The sequence below is a fragment of the Taudactylus pleione genome, unplaced genomic scaffold (assembly GCF_031769625.1).
Source record: "Taudactylus pleione unplaced genomic scaffold, aTauple2 ptg000101l, whole genome shotgun sequence".
In the NCBI taxonomy this organism is placed as follows: Eukaryota; Metazoa; Chordata; class Amphibia; order Anura; family Myobatrachidae; genus Taudactylus; species Taudactylus pleione.
Window position 1 is genome coordinate 52,223 of NW_028284503.1, and position 20,447 is coordinate 72,669.

Genomic DNA, 20,447 nt, shown 5'->3' on the forward strand with positions numbered 1-20,447 from the left:
TTTTTTTAAAAAAATAAAATGAAAAATTTTTAGACTATTTACAGGCAGAAACACACATGGATCACACTGATCTGTGTATGTTTCTGCCAAACTCGCAGCTCACAGGCAGGTGAATTGATTTCACACATTTTTACAGGAGTATTCCCGAATCCTATCTTCACTAGTGAAAAGTTACTCGAGTTTGGCCGATGGTGAAGTGAAGAGAGTTTGCGAACTCTCCAGTATTTTCCCCTAGCAAAGGAGATTTCTCTCCCGAGTTTGTCATTAGTAAATTTGCGAGTGCCCAAACTCTCCAAAGAATGCGACCAAACTCGAGTCTTAGTAAATGTACCCCTAGATGCCAGGTGGGGTGAGAAGTAATGGGAGTACTCCTAACTCCTACTTACCATTGTAAAATGACGTGTATTGTATATATCTGCTTGGGAAACCTCTCCTGGTTTAGGGTCCTGAAACGCACCCTGACTTCAGGTTATTAGTATATATTAATCGCAGATCGCGCATTCGTGTCAGAGAACCCCCAATTCCAGCACCCCAAGAATTTCTTAGACTCTGCAGTGCTCAGTGGTCCTCTCCCAGCTCCACATTTCCAGTGTTCTCGCCCATATGCGCACCGGTCTCATCCATGTGCTAGATGTTGGTTACATACATGTGGATCCATAACCGTTCAGCTTTTTCCCATAATGCAGTTGCAGACGGAACAGATCATCGGTTATATAAAGTCCGTTTTGTTTTTCCCGACCAGCCTCCTGTGCCGGGAATGCATGCACCTCTGAGAGGCTCAGACACCGGCCTCGGCTATGGGCCCATGAGGTTTCCAGAACCGCATCCGGGAGATCCCAGTCAGTGCGTCCAGAGTTACAGCGCGCAGGTACCGTGTGTGCGCCATACTTCCCCAGAAGCTTGAATTTAACATTACAAACAAAAAATTAGATATCGCCACCACCAGGGTCCCCGAGGCCTCCATTTTGTTACTGTGGGTCCATTTGTCCTATAAGGGGGACACTTTTATTTTAGTCTGGTTCATCGAGAGCTGAATAAAAGTAATGTAAGCGATGGGATCAGAGGTGCTGCCCGCAATCATGAAACCTACAGAACACGTTCCACGCAGACGATACACGCGTGTAACAAACTAACCTAATGGATTGCTGTATTTTATATTCACCATCTGAGGCTGATGTGTATCATACAGCGCTAATGTATTATCATTCATGTGATCTGTCTTCTCGTTACAGTCTTTTACCGGAACTCCTGAAACCTCTAACAATAGAAATACGGATTTCCGGCCATCTCAGGGACCCCACAATGCCTCGGAGCCTCCTTACCCCATTACCATGTCTGTCCAGGAAGGCGGCAAGCATCCTGCGGGATATATGCCACTCATGAGACCCCCTGTCCCAGGTGAAAGAGCGCCCCCCACTGGTGCCACATATCCACCTTACAGATACGGACCTCCGCCACCTATATGGAGAGGAAATGGGCTGCAGAACGATACTGCTAGGGCAGGTCCCCCCCACTACACGCAGCCCTTGGACCCTCGTCTGAGACCTCCGGGACCCAACCTCAATAGCCGGCAATTGTTAGTCTCTTCTGGGAGCTCCATGATGGACAGCCCTGAGATGGTGGCAATGCAAAGACTCTCCTCCTTTGTCTGCCCCCCAACTTCGGGGTACCGATCCCAGCCATCGCCCGCTCCCTTCCCATCCGGCATAAATAACGGAGCAGACTCGAGCCTCCAGCCTGCCAGGCAGATGGACCAGGCGTCGGATGAGAAGGGTAATAATTGATTTAAAGGTCTTTGTTTCAGCCCTAGTTGAATGTTACCGGCGTTTGTTATCTGTCTTTGGATTTATATGTCATATTATTGGTCTATATATATCTACGTAAATATGGCGAAAGTCGGTTGTTTCATGAAGATTTTACATTTCTCCGCTAGAAGATCGTTATTTCCAATCGATAGGTCTATTTTAATATCCCACATTTTAACATAGGAATTATTGCAGTTAAATGTCTTTAGATATCATAACTCTCTCTTCCATGCGTAATCTGCTTCCAGACTATCACAAAGCGTTTTATATATACGTACGGCTCCAAGATGCCCTCTACCACCGCAGCAACCTGGCACGAAGGGAGCCATCTGCTCTGCATCGGGTATAATAATGAGAATAACAGCTGTTACTGGGCACTGATGCTCATTCCCAATGTAAATATTGGGGCTCATTAGGCTCAGACCCCAATATTTCTGACCACACCCAGTCCACTAGGTCACACCCCCTTTCCAAAGGGATTAAAAGTATATATTTGTTACAGGTACGAACATAACGCGTGCCCTAAAACCTCTTTTAAGCTGCTTTGTGCAATAGACACGGGTTACTGAACACTTGTGCACAGTGAGTTGCCAAGTGCCTCCTGGAAAGTGTTCAGAATGTAATGTCTTCACCTGTTGTTGTACACTGGACCTACAGTGTGAATATGTTGCATTTATTATGCCTCTTAAACTGAATCTGACCCAGCTTTTATTATCTCCCCAGATGTGTCTCCATTAGCGCCTGTGACATCCCGGGCGCGGACACCACCTGTCTCCGTTCTACCGCTGAACCTGCCCACCAATGGGGAGCACGGTACATCGCTTCCGTCTGAGGGAAAGCCTCAACACCCGGGTAATTTTCCAACCGATGGCCTTGAGGATGGGAAGAAGTCGTGGGCTTCTGGATTTGGCAGTCATGTTGGAGATGTGCCAGTTGGCCCTCAGAATGGTTTCACCGGTAAAAATGCACCAGAAAAGGCAACCGAGTTACCCACATTGCAAGAGTCGGCGGAAGTCCCCTCTGTAACGGAGCCCCAGGCGGTCACTCTGCCTCTACCGCAAGCAGATGTGGTGGGACCAGAGAACAGGGGTGTCTATGCCCCCATGATTCCATCTGGTGGCAGTAGACCCAGACCCGCCATGGGCCATCATGCTGGCATTGAAAGGTTTCCAGGACGCCATCCTTCTCATTTCCCTCCTCAAAGATTCGGAAATGAGCATGTTCGGCCTCCCCCAGGGCCATATCCCAGGTTCCACCACCATGGGGAAACATATCCTTACCAGCAACCACCACACGCACAGCCTCCATACCTTCCTTACCAGCGGCCTCCCTTTTATCCCCAGGAGTACCCACGCTGGCAGCACACTGGACATCAAGCTCCTCAGCATGCGGGTGGCTACCCCCACACAGATGGGGCCCTCGGCATGCAGGGTGTGGGGGAACTGAGAAGTCTACTCATGTCTCCGCTGCTGGAGGGGGAGCCACGGGCTGTGCCGGGTGAAAACACTGAGCAGACGGAGGAGACGGACAAAAAGAGTGAAGATCCCTCAGACCGACCCGAGAGCCCCAAACAGTTTTTGGATTTAGACAGTCACAAAAGGCAGAGTGGTGGTTTTGTATATGGGGGACCACACGACTGGGGTAATGCCAACTTCCGACCCCAGCACAGTATGATGTCTCAACCGCACTACCCACAGCAACACTACCAGCCTCGTGGGTTCCCGCACCAGCCTCTACATCCACCGCGCCACCCTGTACATGGCCAAGCCAATGGCCAACGACCGTCAGGCCCCAGCTACCCACTTATGGAGAACAATAGGGGTCACTTCCATGCTGTGATGATGGAGCAAGGGGGCAGCATGACATCATTTACCAATATGTACCGGCCACAAGGGTAAGAAAACTGAAACTTTTTCAAAAAGTTTTATTATTTTTGTTTTTGGCTTGTAGTTTTGAACCATTACTGATTTAATGAGCCATTCGCAGTTTCACTGTATTGGCCGTGTGTACACTTACACGTGCATGGCTTAATCTTCGAGACAAGCATATGCTACTGGCAGGATCAACCAGGTCGCTCTCCTTCCAGCGGCCAAGGGTAACTTTTCTGACACCTCCTGCTTAAAACCCCAAAAGTCGGAAGGATCGCGAGGCCCCGCTTTCACGGCCTGTATTCATACTGAAAATCAAGATCAAGCGAGCGTTCATCTTTCTGCTCCACGGTCGAGCGTTCTCCATGTATTTCTGAGTTGTGTGAGCAGGATTACTGCCAGGAAGGTCCCTGCTGGTGTATATAGCATTTAAAAGGGCCTAAGGCAAATATTAACTTTTTTTTTTTTTATTAAAGCTGCAGCCCCCTTTAAAAATAAAAATAATATACAGGTTGAGCCTCCCATATCCAAAATGCTCGGGACCAGGGGTATTTTGGATAACGGAATATTCCGTATTTTGGAATATTTGCATACCATAATGAGATAGCTTGGCAATAGGACCCAAATATACACACAGAAAGCGTTTGTGTTATATACACCTTATACACACAGCCTGCAGGTAATTTTATACAATATTTTTAATAATTTGTGTACACTGAACCATCAAAAATCAAAGGTTTCATTATCTCAGTCATGGCAAAAAAAAAATATCTGTATTTCGGAATATTTGGATATGGGAGACTCGACCTGTAAATCCCTTTTGGTTACCTGTAACAGGGACTTGTTCATACTACTTTATAGTTCTTTTTTGTTTTAGTTTAAACACAATTTTATTAGAAAGAAAAGTGGTTTAGATTGAGAGTAAGTAATACGCATAGAATCTGTAACAATACAAAAACATTCTAACACAGTAGCCAGACAACGAAGGTCCTAATTTACCACAAGTGATAAAACTTAGAGGAAAACCAAAAACACGTTCCGGCGGAAAACCTATACAAAACAGTAGGATTGGATTAGATGCTGCAATCCAAGGAAATATTTGAACACAAAATTTGGGTGATACACAACAGAGAGAGCAAGTTCTCAAAAACATTCCTGATACGTTCTGAATGGGACGCAGGTCCATCATGGAATCTAACAACTCCATTCTCAGGCCCTCATTTATCAACTAGTTTTATTACCACGAGTGATAAAACTTGTAGCGTATGATAACGGTGCTCCAGCCAATCAGCTCCCAACTCATCTGCTTGAAAGATGACAGTTGGGAGCTGATTGGCTGGAGCACCATTTATCATACGTAATGAGTTTTATCATTTTGAGTGATAAAACTCATTGACACATGAGGCCCTCAGTGACCAGTAGCGCAGTGCGCTTATCAAAATACAGCATGGCGAGCAGATCTTGTTTAACCATCTGTAAGGATGGGGCCTGCGGGGAAATCCATTTCTTTAATATAGCTTTCCTAGCAGTGGTAACGAAGGGGATAATTCTGCAGTGCGCTGCTGAACGCAGATTCCCGATAATTCTGCGAGTGTGCATTATGGGTCCTGCTAACGCGCACGCTAGCTCTTGAATGCCTCTACCTGATTGGCATTTAAGGGGCGGGGTCAGCCGGCGTTCCCGGAAACGGGACGTGTCCTCCTCGTTTTCCGGGAGTCACCAGCCCAGAGACTGCGTGGTCGTACGCAGTCTGCTGGTCTCACAAGTCAGCCAGCCTGAGTAAGCCGGCCACCCGGCGCCATCGACCACTGATGGTCGCGATGGTGATGCCAGCACTGCGATCGCAAATGCAGCAGGGGGTGTCATCCACCGTCTGCTGTATTTGCATGATTGCAAGGATCGCATTGCGAAGCTGCCTACAATTGCGAACCTTGCTGAATCAGGCCCTATGACAGTGATTGATGGGAGAACAGTACAGGAGGGGGGTTTAGAAGAATAGACCAGGAAGTAAAATCCGCTAAAATAAAAGCTTCCCATGAGAAAGATACTGACACACAATGGACCTCATTCAGAGTCGGTCGTTGCGGCCTCACGGTCATAGGGGAAAGGGGCCGGATATGCAAATTAAGCGATCACAAGTTGCGGTCCTAAGATGAGATCGTTAGCTGAACGACCTAGGGTAAGAAGCGTCCGTAAGACTAAATAACGCCCCCTTCTCGATCACAACACACGTCATCTCCTGGGATATAAGGATTAATCGCGAGCATCGGGAACCATCGGAGCTGGTCGTAGAGCTTAAGGTTGACCATACCCTCTCTTAAGCACTACGATCAAGTCAGTGTTCAAACCTCCCATGTCACGTGTGCCATGACACTACTTTGTTAATTATGCACTCCCATTAAACGCCGTTCGCATAATTAGGCACGCCTGCGTTCGGATCTCCACTCCCCCGTTTTCAAGCACCTTCCCCTGTTACCACCCACAAACGCCTCATTCTGTCACTCAAACTACCGACCTGGCTGTGTTCAAGGAGAGAGAAATTTCTCATCGTAAGAGCTAGTTTGCGCACGCGCATTGCGAACTTTACGCATGCGCAGTTTAGCGAACATCGGTGGCGTACGGCCGTGTGGCCGCAACGACCGACTCTGAATGAGGTCCAATATCTGTATGAATAAAGGCGTAGATGTTATACCAATACCGCCTAATCTTAACGCAGTGCCAGACATTATGCGGCAAAAGTCACTGCAGGAGTATTACGCTTAGGACAAACCCCCGTTTCAGTGATTACTACGTTTCCTCTGAGCTTGCGAAAACTAAGCCCTATTTATAAACTTCATATGAATTTCTTGCAGCTTCGCTGAACCTGAATATTTAATAACAGAAGGTAATAATGTCATAAAGCAATCTGCTAAAACCGGGACGTCCTTAGTCCAAGATGCCCATAATGTGGACTAAAGACAGTCGACACAATAGGAATAAAGAAAGCAAAATTTGAATTTAGTTAAACTAGACAGGGTTCTTTGGGGTTTTAATTAAAGTAGCCAATAATGTTATTGCCAAGAGCCATGATTACCATGGCAACCGGTCACATGATGTAGAGCTTCCCAACTCCAGTCCTCAGGGACCCCTAAAGCTGGGTGCACATTAGTACGATGGATTGGCCATGCAGCCAATCCGCTGACCTCTCTGACTGTTGGTAAGTGCATAGATACTTGCCAATCGTCGGCATGATGTGTCGTTACTGGGCGGGCATTTACATTTGTCCGGCCTGTTGAGCTGTCAGTCACCGGCAGTTCCTGCAGCAAATGTACACACAGCACGATGACCAATATATTGTCTTTCTGCACAGCCGACGTGATATGTCTGAACCATGGCTGAAGCACACACGATATATCAGCTGTTCAATTGATTGAATTTAATTGTTAAGCTGGGTACACACTGGCCGATATATCGGCCGTTCAATTGAAATGCCGATATATCGACCAATGTGTGCCCAGCTTAATAGTGCATGCTTTGCATATGTCCACAGTATCACAAGTGAAATAATTAGATCATTTAAAATGTGTCAGCTAGAGTGAATACACTTGTGCACCAACTAGTATATCTGTAACACATGCCTTATCTTGCCATCACATGGCCTACAAGGAGTTTGGTGAGAACAGGTTTTATTTAATATGTTTGCACTTTCTGCCCCCCCCCCCCCCCCCCCCCTATTTCTGATGACGACGCATCTAGCAGAATTGGCACAATGGCCAGCTTGGACTGCAGCTTTCAGTCCTGGTATGTTAATAAATCTGCCCAAGCATCGTCCTTTAGATTTTGACATAACCACCATGAAACCAGATCAGTAAACAAAGGTGTGAGGGTGTACCAGTGGGAGTAGGGTAGGTGTGAGTAGTATATGTAGGAGTAGTGTAAGTGTGAATGTACCAGTGTGAGTAGTATAGGTGGGAGTAGTGTAAGTGTGAATGTACCAGTGTGAGTACTATAGGTGGGAGTAGTGTAAGTGAATGTACCAGTGTGAGCAGTATAGGTGGGAGTAGTGTAAGTGTGAATGTACCAGTGTGAGTAGTGTAAGTGTGAATGTACCGGTAGGAGTAGTGTAAATGAATGTACCAGTGTGAGTAGTATAGGTGGGAGTAGTGTAAGTGTGAATGTACCAGTGTGAGTAGTATAGGTGGGAGTAGTGTAAATGAATGTACCAGTGAGTAGTATATGTAGGAATAGTATAAGTGTGAATGTACCAGTGGGAGTAGTATAGGTGGGAGTAGTGTAAGTGTGAATGTACCAGTGGGAGTAGTATATGTAGGAGTAGTGTGAATGTACCAGTGAGAGTAGTATAGGTGGGAGTAGTGCAAGTGTGAATGTACCAGTGAGAGTAGTATAGGTGGGAGTAGTGCAAGTGTGAATGTACCAGTGTGAGTAGTATAGGTGGGAGTAGTGTAAGTGTGAATGTACCAGTGAGAGTAGTATAGGTAGGAGTAGTGTAAGTGTGAATGTACCAGTGGGAGTAGTGTAAGTGTGAATGTACCAGTGGGAGTAGTATAGGAGGGAGTAGTGTAAGTGTGAATGTACCAGTGAGAGTAGTATAGGTAGGAGTAGGGTAGGTGTGAGGGTGTACCAGTGTGAGTAGTATAGGTAGGAGTAGGGTAGGTGTGAGGGTGTACCAGTGTGAGTAGGGTAGGTGTGAGGGAGTACCAGTGTGAGTAGGGTAGGTGTGAGTAGTATATGTAGGAGTAGTGTAAGTGTGAATGTACCAGTGTGAGTAGCATAGGTGGGAGTAGTGTAAGTGTGAATGTACCAGTGTGAGTACTATAGGTGGGAGTAGTGTAAGTGAATGTACCAGTGTGAGTAGTATAGGTGGGAGTAGTGTGTGTGAATGTACCAGTGTGAGTAGTATAGGTGGGAGTAGTGTAAGTGAATGTACCAGTGAGAGTAGTATAGGTGGGAGTAGTGTAAGTGTGAATGTACCAGTGGGAGTAGTGTAAGTGTGAATGTACCAGTGGGAGTAGCATAGGAGGGAGTAGTGTAAGTGTGAATGTAACAGTGAGAGTAGTATAGGTGGGAGTAGTGTAAGTAAATGTACCAGTGTGAGTAGTATAAGTGTGAATGTACCAGTGTGAGTAGTATAGGTTGGAGTAGTGTAAGTGTGAATGTACCAGTGTGAGTAGTATATGTAGGAGTAGTGTAAGTTTGAATGTACCAGTGTGAGTACTATAGGTAGGAGTAGTATAAGTGTGAATGTACCAGTGTGAGTACTATAGGTAGGAGTAGTATAAGTGTGAATGTACCGGTGGGAGTAGTGTAAGTGTGAATGTACCAGTGGGAGTAGTGTAAGTGTGAATGTACCAGTGAGAGTAGTATAGGTGGGAGTAGTGTAAGTAAATGTACCAGTGTGAGTAGTATAAGTGTGAATGTACCAGTGTGAGTAGTAAAGGTAGGAGTAGTATAAGTGTGAATGTACCAGTGTGAGTAGTATATGTGTGAATGTACCAGTGTGAGTAGTATATGTAGGAGTAGTGTGAATGTACCAGTGAGAGTAGTATAGGTGGGAGTAGTGTAAGTGTGAATGTACCAGTGTGAGTAGCATAGGTGGGAGTAGTGTAAGTGTGAATGTACCAGTGTGAGTACTATAGGTGGGAGTAGTGTAAGTGAATGTACCAGTGTGAGTAGTATAGGTGGGAGTAGTGTAAGTGAATGTACCAGTGAGAGTAGTATAGGTGGGAGTAGTGTAAGTGTGAATGTACCAGTGGGAGTAGCATAGGAGGGAGTAGTGTAAGTGTAAATGTACCAGTGTGAGTAGTATAGGTGGGAGTAGTATAAGTGTGAATGTACCAGTGTGAGTAGTATATGTAGGAGTAGTGTGAATGTACCAGTGTGAGTACTATAGGTAGGAGTAGTATAAGTGTGAATGTACCAGTGGGAGTAGTATATGTGGGAGTAGTGTATGTGTGAATGTACCAGTGTGAGTAGTAGCGGTGGGAGTAGTGTAAGTGTGAATTTACCAGTGTGAGTAGTATGGGTGGGAGTAGTGTAAGTGTGAATGTACCAGTGTGAGTAGTATAGGTGGGAGTAGTGTAAGTGTGAATGTACCGGTGGGAGTAGTATAAGTGTGAATGTACCGGTGGGAGTAGTATAAGTGTGAATGTACCAGTGGGAGTAGTGTAAGTGTGAATGTACCAGTGTGAGTAGTAGCGGTGGGAGTAGTGTAAGTCTGAATGTACCAGTGTGAGTAGTATAGGTGGGAGTAGTGTAAGTGTGAATGTACCGGTGGGAGTAGTGTAAGTGTGAATGTACCGGTGGGAGTAGTATAAGTGTGAATGTACCAGTGGGAGTAGTATATGTGGGAGTAGTGTAAGTGTGAATGTACCAGTGTGAGTAGTATAGGTGGGAGTAGTGTAAGTGTGAATGTACCGGTGGGAGTAGTATAAGTGTGAATGTACCAGTGTGAGTAGTATATGTGGGAGTAGTGTAAGTGTGAATGTACCAGTGTGAGTAGTATATGTGGGAGTAGTGTAAGTGTGAATGTACCAGTGTGAGTAGTATATGTGGGAGTAGTGTAAGTGTGAATGTACCAGTGTGAGTGTGAATGTACCAGTGGGAGTAGTGTAAGTGTGAATGTACCAGTGTGAGTAGTAGCGGTGGGAGTAGTGTAAGTCTGAATGTACCAGTGTGAGTAGTATAGGTGGGAGTAGTGTAAGTGTGAATCTACCAGTGTGAGTAGTATAGGTGGGAGTAGTGTAAGTGTGAATGTACCAGTGTGAGTAGTATAGGTGGGAGTAGTGTAAGTGTGAATGTACCGGTGGGAGTAGTGTAAGTGTGAATGTACCGGTGGGAGTAGTATAAGTGTGAATGTACCAGTGGGAGTAGTATATGTGGGAGTAGTGTAAGTGTGAATGTACCAGTGTGAGTAGTATAGGTGGGAGTAGTGTAAGTGTGAATGTACCGGTGGGAGTAGTATAAGTGTGAATGTACCAGTGTGAGTAGTATATGTGGGAGTAGTGTAAGTGTGAATGTACCAGTGTGAGTAGTATATGTGGGAGTAGTGTAAGTGTGAATGTACCAGTGTGAGTAGTATAGGTGGGAGAAGTGTAAGTGTGAATGTACCAGTGTGAGTAGTATATGTGGGAGTAGTGTAAGTGTGAATGTACCAGTGTGAGTAGTTTATGTGGGAGTAGTGTAAGTGTGAGTAGTATAGGTGGGAGTATGATTCAGGTCAACGGTAAACTAAAGAGGGAGATTAGAGATGAATGATAGGTGCAGCTGGGGGCTGTGTAAGTGAGGATGGGTAATATTAATTGGAGTCTGTAGGGACTTGCAGGTTGTGTGGCAGTGAGAGATCAGTAATGGTGCAGGATTTGCGGTAGATGGATGAGGGGAATATCAGACAGGAGGAGGTTGCAGTAGGGAAGGTGGGAGGTGATAATATCGCTTATTCTGACAATAATTATAAGGTAGTGGTGATGGCCCTGGGGGAGAGGCTGAATATGGGGCTCGGAGACTTATGGTGTTACTGACGGTGAGGGGGATTTGGGGGCTGGTGGTGACTCTTGGAGGAGGGAAGATTATGAGCAGCTTGCGGACATGTCGAGCTTACACCATACTTGCCTACTTTTGAAAAAGCATGTCAGGGAGTAAAGTGGGCGTGTACTGCTACATCTGAGAGGCGTGTCATACATGTGATAGGCGTGTACTGCTACATCTGAGGCATGTCATACATGTGATGGGCGTGTACTGCTACATCTGAGAGGCGTGTCATACATGTGATGGGCGTGTACTGCTACATCTGAGAGGCGTGTCATACATGTGATGGGCGTGTACTGCTACATCTGAGAGGCGTGTCATACATGTGATGGGCGTGTCATACATGTGATGGGCGTGTACTGCTACATCTGAGAGACGTGCCTTATATGTGATGGGCGTGTACTGCTACATCTGAGAGGCGTGTCATACATGTGATGGGCGTGTACTGCTACATCTGAGAGGCGTGTCATACATGTGATAGGTGTGTACTGCTACATCTGAGAGGCGTGTCATACATGTGATAGGTGTGTACTGCTACATCTGAGGGGCGTGTCATACATGTGATAGGTGTGTACTGCTACATCTGAGAGGCGTGTCATACATGTGATAGGTGTGTACTGCTACATCTGAGGGACGTGTCATAAACCTGACTTACATTCAAATATAAATGAGACCTAAAGCAGTTCGTAAGATCTATTTGTTGATGAAAACACAGTGATACTTATCAGACAATACATGTAGCCATAGGGATCATTGTGCCTTATACCCAATGCAGGGACATTATACTAATGATCCCATTTGAATGTATATATCTGTTTGTTTTTATATATAATATATATCAGCTTCATAACCCTGGGGTAAGGGGCAATCAGGGAGATTACTACTATTTCATGTTGATGTGGAACATTTTCCACAATAGGTTATAAAAATCCATTCACATATTCATCTAATGGATGCAGAAGAGGTGTCGCACCTGAGACCGTATCCCGCAGGCCTGGGGGGCACCCCAAAATGTTCTGTATCTTGGGGAATGAGTAAAGGAGGGATAAGTGAATATGATTTTGGCAAACCCCCCCTCCCCCCCCATCTGAGTAAGTGGCGGCTCTTTGCTCCCTTATCTATACCTGGTGACACTGATAGCACAGGAGGGGCTTGTGCACTAAGTCTGTACCCGCCATCATATTGGGGGACACTGATAGCACAGGAGGGGCTTGTGCACTAAGTCTGTACCCGCCATCATATTGGGGGACACTGATAGCACAGGAGGGGCTTGTGCACTAAATCTGTACCCGCCATCATATTGGGGGACACTGATAGCACAGGAGGGGCTTGTGCACTAAGTCTGTACCCGCCATCATATTGGGGGACACTGATAGCACAGGAGGGGCCTGTGCAGTAAGTTTGTACCCGTCATCATATTGGGGCACACTGATAGCACAGGAGGGGCCTGTGCACTAAGTCTGTACCCGCCATCATATTGGGGAACACTGATAGCACAGGAGGGGCCTGTGCACTAAGTCTGTACCCACCATCATACTGGGGAACACCGATGTGATAAGACCCTGAACTGGGGGCTCTGGCTGCTGACAGATCTTATACAGAGAGTGGTGCAGACAAGGAGAAGAGGACTCTTTGGACAAGGAATTGACTTGATTGGATCAATACAAATGACTGTATGAAAGTTTGAAGTTGGGGGGGGGGGGACACATCGGGACATATTTGCGTAGCAGCCGCCGATACTAGCGGGTTGGAGGTGAAAATTTAAAGCAGCGCTTACGTTTTGTATAACGCAGGCCGGACTTTACACTGAATGTTAATGTCGCTTTTAAACTTTTAGCTCCAACCTGACCAAAGCTCCGGCTGAGAGAATCTGCTGCATGGTAACTAATCGCCCTTCATGAGGATGTTCTCCTACCTTACTGTGTCCTCGTTATCATATTACGCCGTATTTAAATTGGTTCCCTGTTCATATTAATCTGTATTAAGAAATATAAACATATTAATATAGGGATTATTGCAATCGCAGAACGTATCCGAAGTTATCAGGTTTCTTATTTCTGCTGTAGAGAATGAAATGAGATTTACATTCCACGGACGTGCCACCAGGTGGCGATCTCTACATGAATCATGGCCGCAGTCTCGTAAGGTGCTCTGTCCCCGCATGGCGGAACGCCCAGCTGCAGGAGTGACTCTGTCTAGTAGTAATTCTGATGGTGATGATGATTTTGTTATTCTATTACTAATTAATAACTCGTTCTGCTTCTCTGTTCAGGATGCGTCTCCCAATCCAAACACAGGCATTCCCCAAGGGCAGGCCCCTCATTCAGGGGGAGATGGTGCACAGACCCCCCACAGTGCCGCTGGATGAGGTGAGCAGAGATCCATCTGTACATTAGGCTATATGTGGCTGGGACATAGTGTAGGTTTGGGTTTTATTGCAATTGCCGTAAATGCAACCGTTACCCACTGACCATAACGCCAAGGACGTGATCTGCCGAGAACCCCACATTAATGTTCCCCAGACATCGGATAGACATGGGGGGCAGCCCATCAATGTTTTGCCTGATACACAGCTTTATGGATAAAGTGTAATTGTTACATATATATGAATAATGAAGAATTGCTAATAAAGGACCTGCAGGCTGGATATATAAATTGGATATAAGCCATTTATTCTGCTAGGAAATGATTTATAAGCAGAACAATATAAAACTGCAATTTTGAGGGTAGGAATACACCATATATGTATCAATTTACATACTCCTCCGTCTAGCAGTCAGTACAGGAGGAATCGGTATGAATCGATTCCCGGCAGCGCCTGGCCGACAACAGCAGAGTTCCGGCAGCGGAAGCCCGACAGCGCTGGAAATCCCGATCGTGGATAGGTAAGTACTAACCTAACCCTCCTTAGGGGTGCCTAACCCTAAACTTCCCCCAAAGTGCCTAACCCTAATCCCTCCTCTAAGTGCCTAACCCTAACCCCCCTCTTCCCCGCTGCCTAAATCTAAGTCCCCCTGGGGGGGTTGCCTAACCCTAAGTCCCCCCCGGGTGCCCTAAACCTAACCCAACCACCTTCACGGCGCCCGGTGTCCCTTCGATCGGGATGCCGGGCGCCAGTCTCCTGGCGTCAGGGAAATGTCAGGCGTCTACATCTAGATGCCCGGCATTTCATCCCTCGCCGGGATATGACAGTCGGGAAGCCGGCTTCCCGATTGTATACCGTACAAGAGCCCAGGGACTCTGAATGGGGATGTAGTCAGGAGCCCGCCCGCCGATATCCCGACACCCACATACCAACATGGGACTCAAGATAGGCGTCAAAATCCCGCCGCCTATCATTAGCCCCACTACGGAATCCCGACACCCGGCTTACTGATCGTAGGTAATCCGAGTGTCTTAGCGTGTAGCTGCCTGAGGGGGGGGGAGGGTTAGCTCTAGGGACACCTGGGGGGACTTAGGGTTAGCCATTCCACCGGGAGGGTTAGTGTAGGGAAGGGGGGGGGGGTTATTGTTAGGCACCCCCGCTGGAGGGTTAGGTTTAGGGTGGGGGGTTAGGTTTAGGCAGTAACTGGGGAAGGTTAGGGTTAGGCACCACTAAGGTTGGATTAGGGTAGGGAGAGGGGGGGGGTACAGTACTTACCTTCTAGTACTTACATTCTGTAGTCGGGATTTCCACCCGCCGGGCTACCGCTGTCGGTATTTGATCTGGCGGCTAAACAGCCGCTGTCATTACATGCCGATTACCTCTGAATGTTACTGGATTGGGGCTGGCAGTACACCGGTCCTCATGTAGTTATATACAATTTTTATATCCTAGCCAGCAAGTCCTTTATTATTCATTTAGGGCTCTGTTTCCTTTCTTAATTCTTTACAAGTATGTTGATCTCTTTGCGACCAATAGAAGATGGACGCCCTCCTCACAGCTGCTGCTAATAGTGTAACAGCGCCATCTGGAGGATTATTTTTGTCTTGCTTTTTGCCTGATAATTGTCTCACATCATGTCACTGCCCCTGTCACATGCAGCCCTGTCCTCATTAACACATCACTCATCTCCTGATATACTCTGTACTGCTGGGGACCCTGTTCCTTCTACTATATAACTCTCAGTCTGTGGCTTCCTGCTGCCTCCATTCCCCTCCTCACGTCATGTCACTGCCCCTGTCACATGCAGCCCTGTCCTCACTAACATGTCACTCATCTCCTGATATACTCTGTGCTGCTGGGGAACCTGTTCCTTCTACTATATAACTCTCAGTCTGTGGCTTCCTGCTGCCTCCATTCCCCTCCTCACATCATGTCACTGCCCCTGTCACATGCAGCCCTGTCCTCACTAACACATCACTCATCTCCTGATATACTCTGTGCTGCTGGGGACCCTGCTCCTTCCACTATATAACTCTCAGTCTGTGACTTCCTGCTGCTTCCATTCCCCTCCTCACATCATGTCACTGCCCCTGTCACATGCAGCCCTGTCCTCACACATCGCTCATCTCCTGACATACTCTGTGCTGCTGGGGGCCCTGCAACTCCCACTATATAACTCTCAGTCTGTGGCTTCCTGCTGCCTCCATTCCCCTCCTCACATCATGTCACTGCCCCTGTCACATGCAGCCCTGTCCTCACTAACACGTCACTCATCTCCTGATATACTCTGTGCTGCTGGGGACTCTGCTCCTCCCACTATATAACTCTCAGTCTGTGACTTCCTGCTGCCTCCATTCCCCTCCTCACATCATGTCACTGCCCCTGTCACATGCAGCCCTGTCCTCACTGACACATCACTCATTCCTGATATACTCTGTGCTGCTGGGCACACACAGGAAGTAACTGCCTGATTATATAAATACATGCCTGAAGAGCCAGAATCAAAAGAAGAAAGTTATGTATTTGGTAATGTAGTTCTGTAACAGCAGCTAGAAAACATAGACACCAAAATCCACATGTGGCCCCAAGGATTTCCCCGTGGCCCTTTGTCACCCTAAGCACACGCTAAGCCTGTCTGACACACGTATGATTTGGGTTTCCCATAAGTATTTCAGATTTCCCGACATATCTGACAAGTGAAGACGACTCTGCTTTTTCTCTCCACAGACTTAATGTGAGCGTCACCTGGGGGTCCTCACTCATCCAGCGCGGAGGGAAAGGGCCTTCGTCTCGCGGGATCAAGATCCCACCGCCCTAAATGGGTTTGTGCCTTCTGGGATCCTCCGCCTGTCTCTGGAGCCGCTGTGGCGTTTCTCTGTTTGCGCCAGAACGTGGTCAGATTACACTGTAACGCCTCCGCGGAGGCAGCCAGTCCCTACGAGGTTTATAGACCAGACTTTCTCTCAGGAATCCAGCGCACGCCTCCTGGGCGCCCGCTCCTCTGTTTACACTACACCCACTCGCTGCCTTCTCCTCCCCATCCTCCATTTTGATTTCTGACATTATATTTCCTTTTCGGTTATGTTTCAGTTTGAAGATTGTATTGTGTTTAGGTGCCCCCCAGCCCCCAATCCTTTGGACAATGTATGGGGGTTGTTAAGTTATTTGGAGCCCTCGGTAACAACGGGATCATTGAAATGAATTGTTCAGCTTTAAAGGACCGTTAAAAATAAAATACAAGTTGTGTTATTTATAGAGCCGCCAGTATCATTCACCGATATTTATATAAAACGCGCTGGGATTGATCCGAACGGAAGATATTTGTTGCGGCTGAGGTTGCGGGGGAAATCGTTCATTCTTGGGTGCGCCAGACATCCTGACTGCAAGGCTAATGAAGGACAATGGACAGAGCTACACAAATGTAATCCAAGCGTCTCAAGTTCTTACCAGACATGGAATCCTACCGATATTGTCACCTTGCATCTCGGCTTTGTTGCCCTTTTAAGTTGCGCAATGGAAACGTCTCATCTCTACGACCTGGGAAATGGCCGCCGTTATCCAGCGGTAGAGTCCTTGTTCTATTAAAGACAATTAAATAAAATGAAACTGGGGTCAAAATGTTCATGCTACAGAGAGTTAAACCTATACGTTTTTCGGATTATGTTTTGTCTGCGTACCATTGTGTCGGCCATGTTGTGGGCTGGGCCTGAATCCATGAAACATGCAGCCTGTGGATTGGCTAGGGGACCAGCACCTCAGAAGTATTGTCACATGACGTGCCTCAGTGATGTCACTCATGTCTGATGGCTGGCAGCGTACTATTGGTCCTGCCCACAAAATGGCCACCTCTACGTTTCTCACTGTTCATCTGCGTCCAATGAGGAATCTTTCTGTGGAATATTGGCCATAAATGGCAGCAGTAACGTGTTATGATAATGTATGGTAAATCGTGAGGGACGAAAACGCTGCAATACCGGCCCGGTTATTATTAATGAACGTCCCTGTGATCCTGTCCCGCTTGCACTGATTGCTGGGAATTATGGTGCCTCTGATAACATTAACACGTCAAACATTCCATCCTTATAGAAGTGTTTCCCGCTCACCTGACTGAATTCTAAAGGCTCCCAAATAATGTGAATGATATATTTATTTGTTTTGTATTTTTGCTACTTTTCTGTATATATTGATTTTTTCTTTCTTTTATATTAATTGGTTCTGCACAACCTCCACTTACCTCAGCCTCTCTCTGTGTGATAAATGTCTGTTCTTTTTGTTTTGTTTTGGAAAGAGGATAATTTTGATTTAAGTTTTGTTTCACGATGACGAATGTGACGGATATTTTGTATTAATGTGTTTTTTTTCTTTTTGTTTTCTTTTATTTTTGTATAAAATTCATTATTAGAATAAACACATTAGGTGACTGCCTGGTTTATAAATCATCGTTGCGTATTCAGTGTCATGCGGAAATCTCTGTCGCTTGTAAAAAATACAATGCACCTGCCACTTCCAGCGGAGTCTGCCATCTTGTAAGCTGAACCAGTCTTCAAACGAACGCAACCAAATAATTTACTGGCAACCATCGCTAAGTCATTTACCACAAAGGGCTTCGTGTACGCACAGGCGGCTTTATCATTCAGCATTTGTTTATATAACGCCAGCAAATTCGTGGACGCTTTCGTGGGAACACCGTAATAAAACGAGAGATAGCGGTAAGAGGGCGCGGTTTACAATGTATAGGGAAATAGGCGTTTGATACACGCGGATAAGTGCTATATAATTGCATATTGCTCCAGCCACAGTGCGAGGGTGATAAATGCTTATTCACGAGCATCTGTCAGCTTAACGAAGGGTTAACCGCTGCATTAAAGTTCACATCATAAGGGGCGATTCAATTACTTTCTGCGCAGCGATAATTAATGAGCGCCCGGCGAACCAATGTAATTGTTGCGTCATTTGGTTGCGGGTGGAAACATTTTTGCTCGCATCCTCAAAAGTCTTGGTTTTGGGCGCCCTAACCACGACTTTAGCTGGTGAAACCCGGTCTATTTGGATTCAATATGTGCGAAGAGGCATGGGCTCCCAAAACAATTGAATATCGCACCCGATGTCCGTCACTTTAGACAGATCTGGCGCAAAAGAAATATTGAACCACTCCCGTAGAGCCTTCGGAAGCAGCCATTTTGTGTGGTCCATTAATCATGTGTGTAGCCTGTTAGAATGAGTGATCTGCACCTAGCACATAACATTTATATATATACATTTCTATCCGGGTTGAAATGGGCGGTTTGTGGCACGGGAGGAAATGGTTGGTGTGGGTATGTGACCATAACGCCCCTGTGTGGGATTATTCTCTCTTTCCTGGGCCTGCGAATACTCAGGTTATGTAACATAAGAGCCTGACTGAGGGGTTATGTAATGTAAGAGCTTGTCTGACGCCCACACTGAGAAGGAAGACGCCCCCCCCGGGCACTAAGAGAACTGTGTACATTCACCAGACTCCATTACACAGCGGACGTCATCCTGGCTTAACTACTTCACAGCTGTGCGCCATAGAGTCCCCTCCAGTCAGCTGTTTTTCACATTGAATACACAATTCCTTTAATCCTGGATCCCTGTTGCCCTGTCACTTGGATTTATTACTAATATACTGGTTACTGTCCAGGAAAAGTTGCGTGCGTGCGGTGCGGAGACGCTACAGACGCTCAGCGCGCTCCTGCCTGAATGCTATACGTGTATCCCATGGCTAGTGTCAGTTTTACTTCATTGTTGTGGGGTTTTTTGTTTGGCTTTAAACCGAAGCGTTAGTGCTTCATCATTAACCCGGGGGTATGAGCTGTAGCGGACGCATTTAATAGCCCTCGGGGGGCAACTCAGAAGCTGACAAACCAGTTTGATCACTTGATTGGTTTCAGTTGCCTCAGGTTGCTATGTGAGCTTCCCGGGCCTGCATGGCTCCAAACCTCCGCCTGTACCTGTCGCCTACATTCCCTCGTGGCATCCATTTTATGGGCTGAACCAAGGGTCGTTAAAATGGCACCTATACGTTTAACTATGGGCTATTGACCTCTCTGAGGTACCTCGTGCCTCAGTGACTATACTATATTCTAGCGGTTTTAAAAAAATATATATATTTGTCCCACCCAGAAAATGGCTGCCACCAGTATGTGTCCTAGCCTGTATCTTGTTACGTGTTTGGCATCTTCATTGTAGTAGCCGTCAATGAGTGACGAGCTGCCTGCCCCACCCTGGGTCGTACGAGGACAGAAGCTGCTCTAGTTAAATCATATGAACGTTATTTTCCATAATGTGCTCTGTGGAGCATCTGGGTTGGAGGACGTATTAGTCACACAGACCACGCGCCGGCCAATCCGAACGCATGCGGGTGATCGACCTGCACCACTTCCAGCGACGTTGGGGTTTGTTGGTGCAGTAAACACTCTCAGGCCGATAGGAGCCCTCCGCGGTTACCCTGCGACCTCATCAGTGCACGTGCCCCATAATAATTCTGTAAGGTCATTTTAGGGCATACGCATGTGATCTCGCAGCGGGTGCAGCTGGCGTACCAGTCTTTGCACGCGATTACTGATGAAGCCAGTCTGTAAACTTATATCCGCCATACAATTGTGACTACAATCTCGGATCATTTATTTTTTTACACCGCATTCACGACCATCTGCTAACGTTCTATTAACGGATTCCTGATGGACGGCAGAAGGCAGTGTGGTCCGATATTGCGCTACCCACTGTCCTCTGCAATTCCAGCATTGGTCCGATTTCTCTTTGTGGTATATTATTACTGCACCGTGCTCTGGTCCTGATTCAGACCCGCTCGCTGTCGGAGGCAGCTCGCAGGTCTGATGGGCGTTTTTTTTGGGGGGTCCGGCC

The 20,447-nt window shown here is 46.7% G+C and overlaps 1 protein-coding gene across 1 annotated transcript in view; it reads left to right on the forward strand.

Annotated features, from left to right (window-relative positions):
• Nucleotides 1–17,988, forward strand: part of CECR2 (CECR2 histone acetyl-lysine reader) — a gene marked incomplete at its 5' end in the record, with an annotated part of 43,247 nt that extends 25,259 nt beyond the window's left edge. The window contains 5 exons of the mRNA XM_088470544.1: nucleotides 743–868; nucleotides 1,233–1,773; nucleotides 2,529–3,699; nucleotides 13,470–13,566; nucleotides 16,290–17,988. Coding sequence (XP_088326670.1) covers nucleotides 743–868; nucleotides 1,233–1,773; nucleotides 2,529–3,699; nucleotides 13,470–13,566; nucleotides 16,290–16,295 — 1,941 coding nt within the window. The remainder of the gene's footprint in view (nucleotides 1–742; nucleotides 869–1,232; nucleotides 1,774–2,528; nucleotides 3,700–13,469; nucleotides 13,567–16,289) is intronic.
• Nucleotides 17,989–20,447: the final 2,459 nt, after the last annotated feature.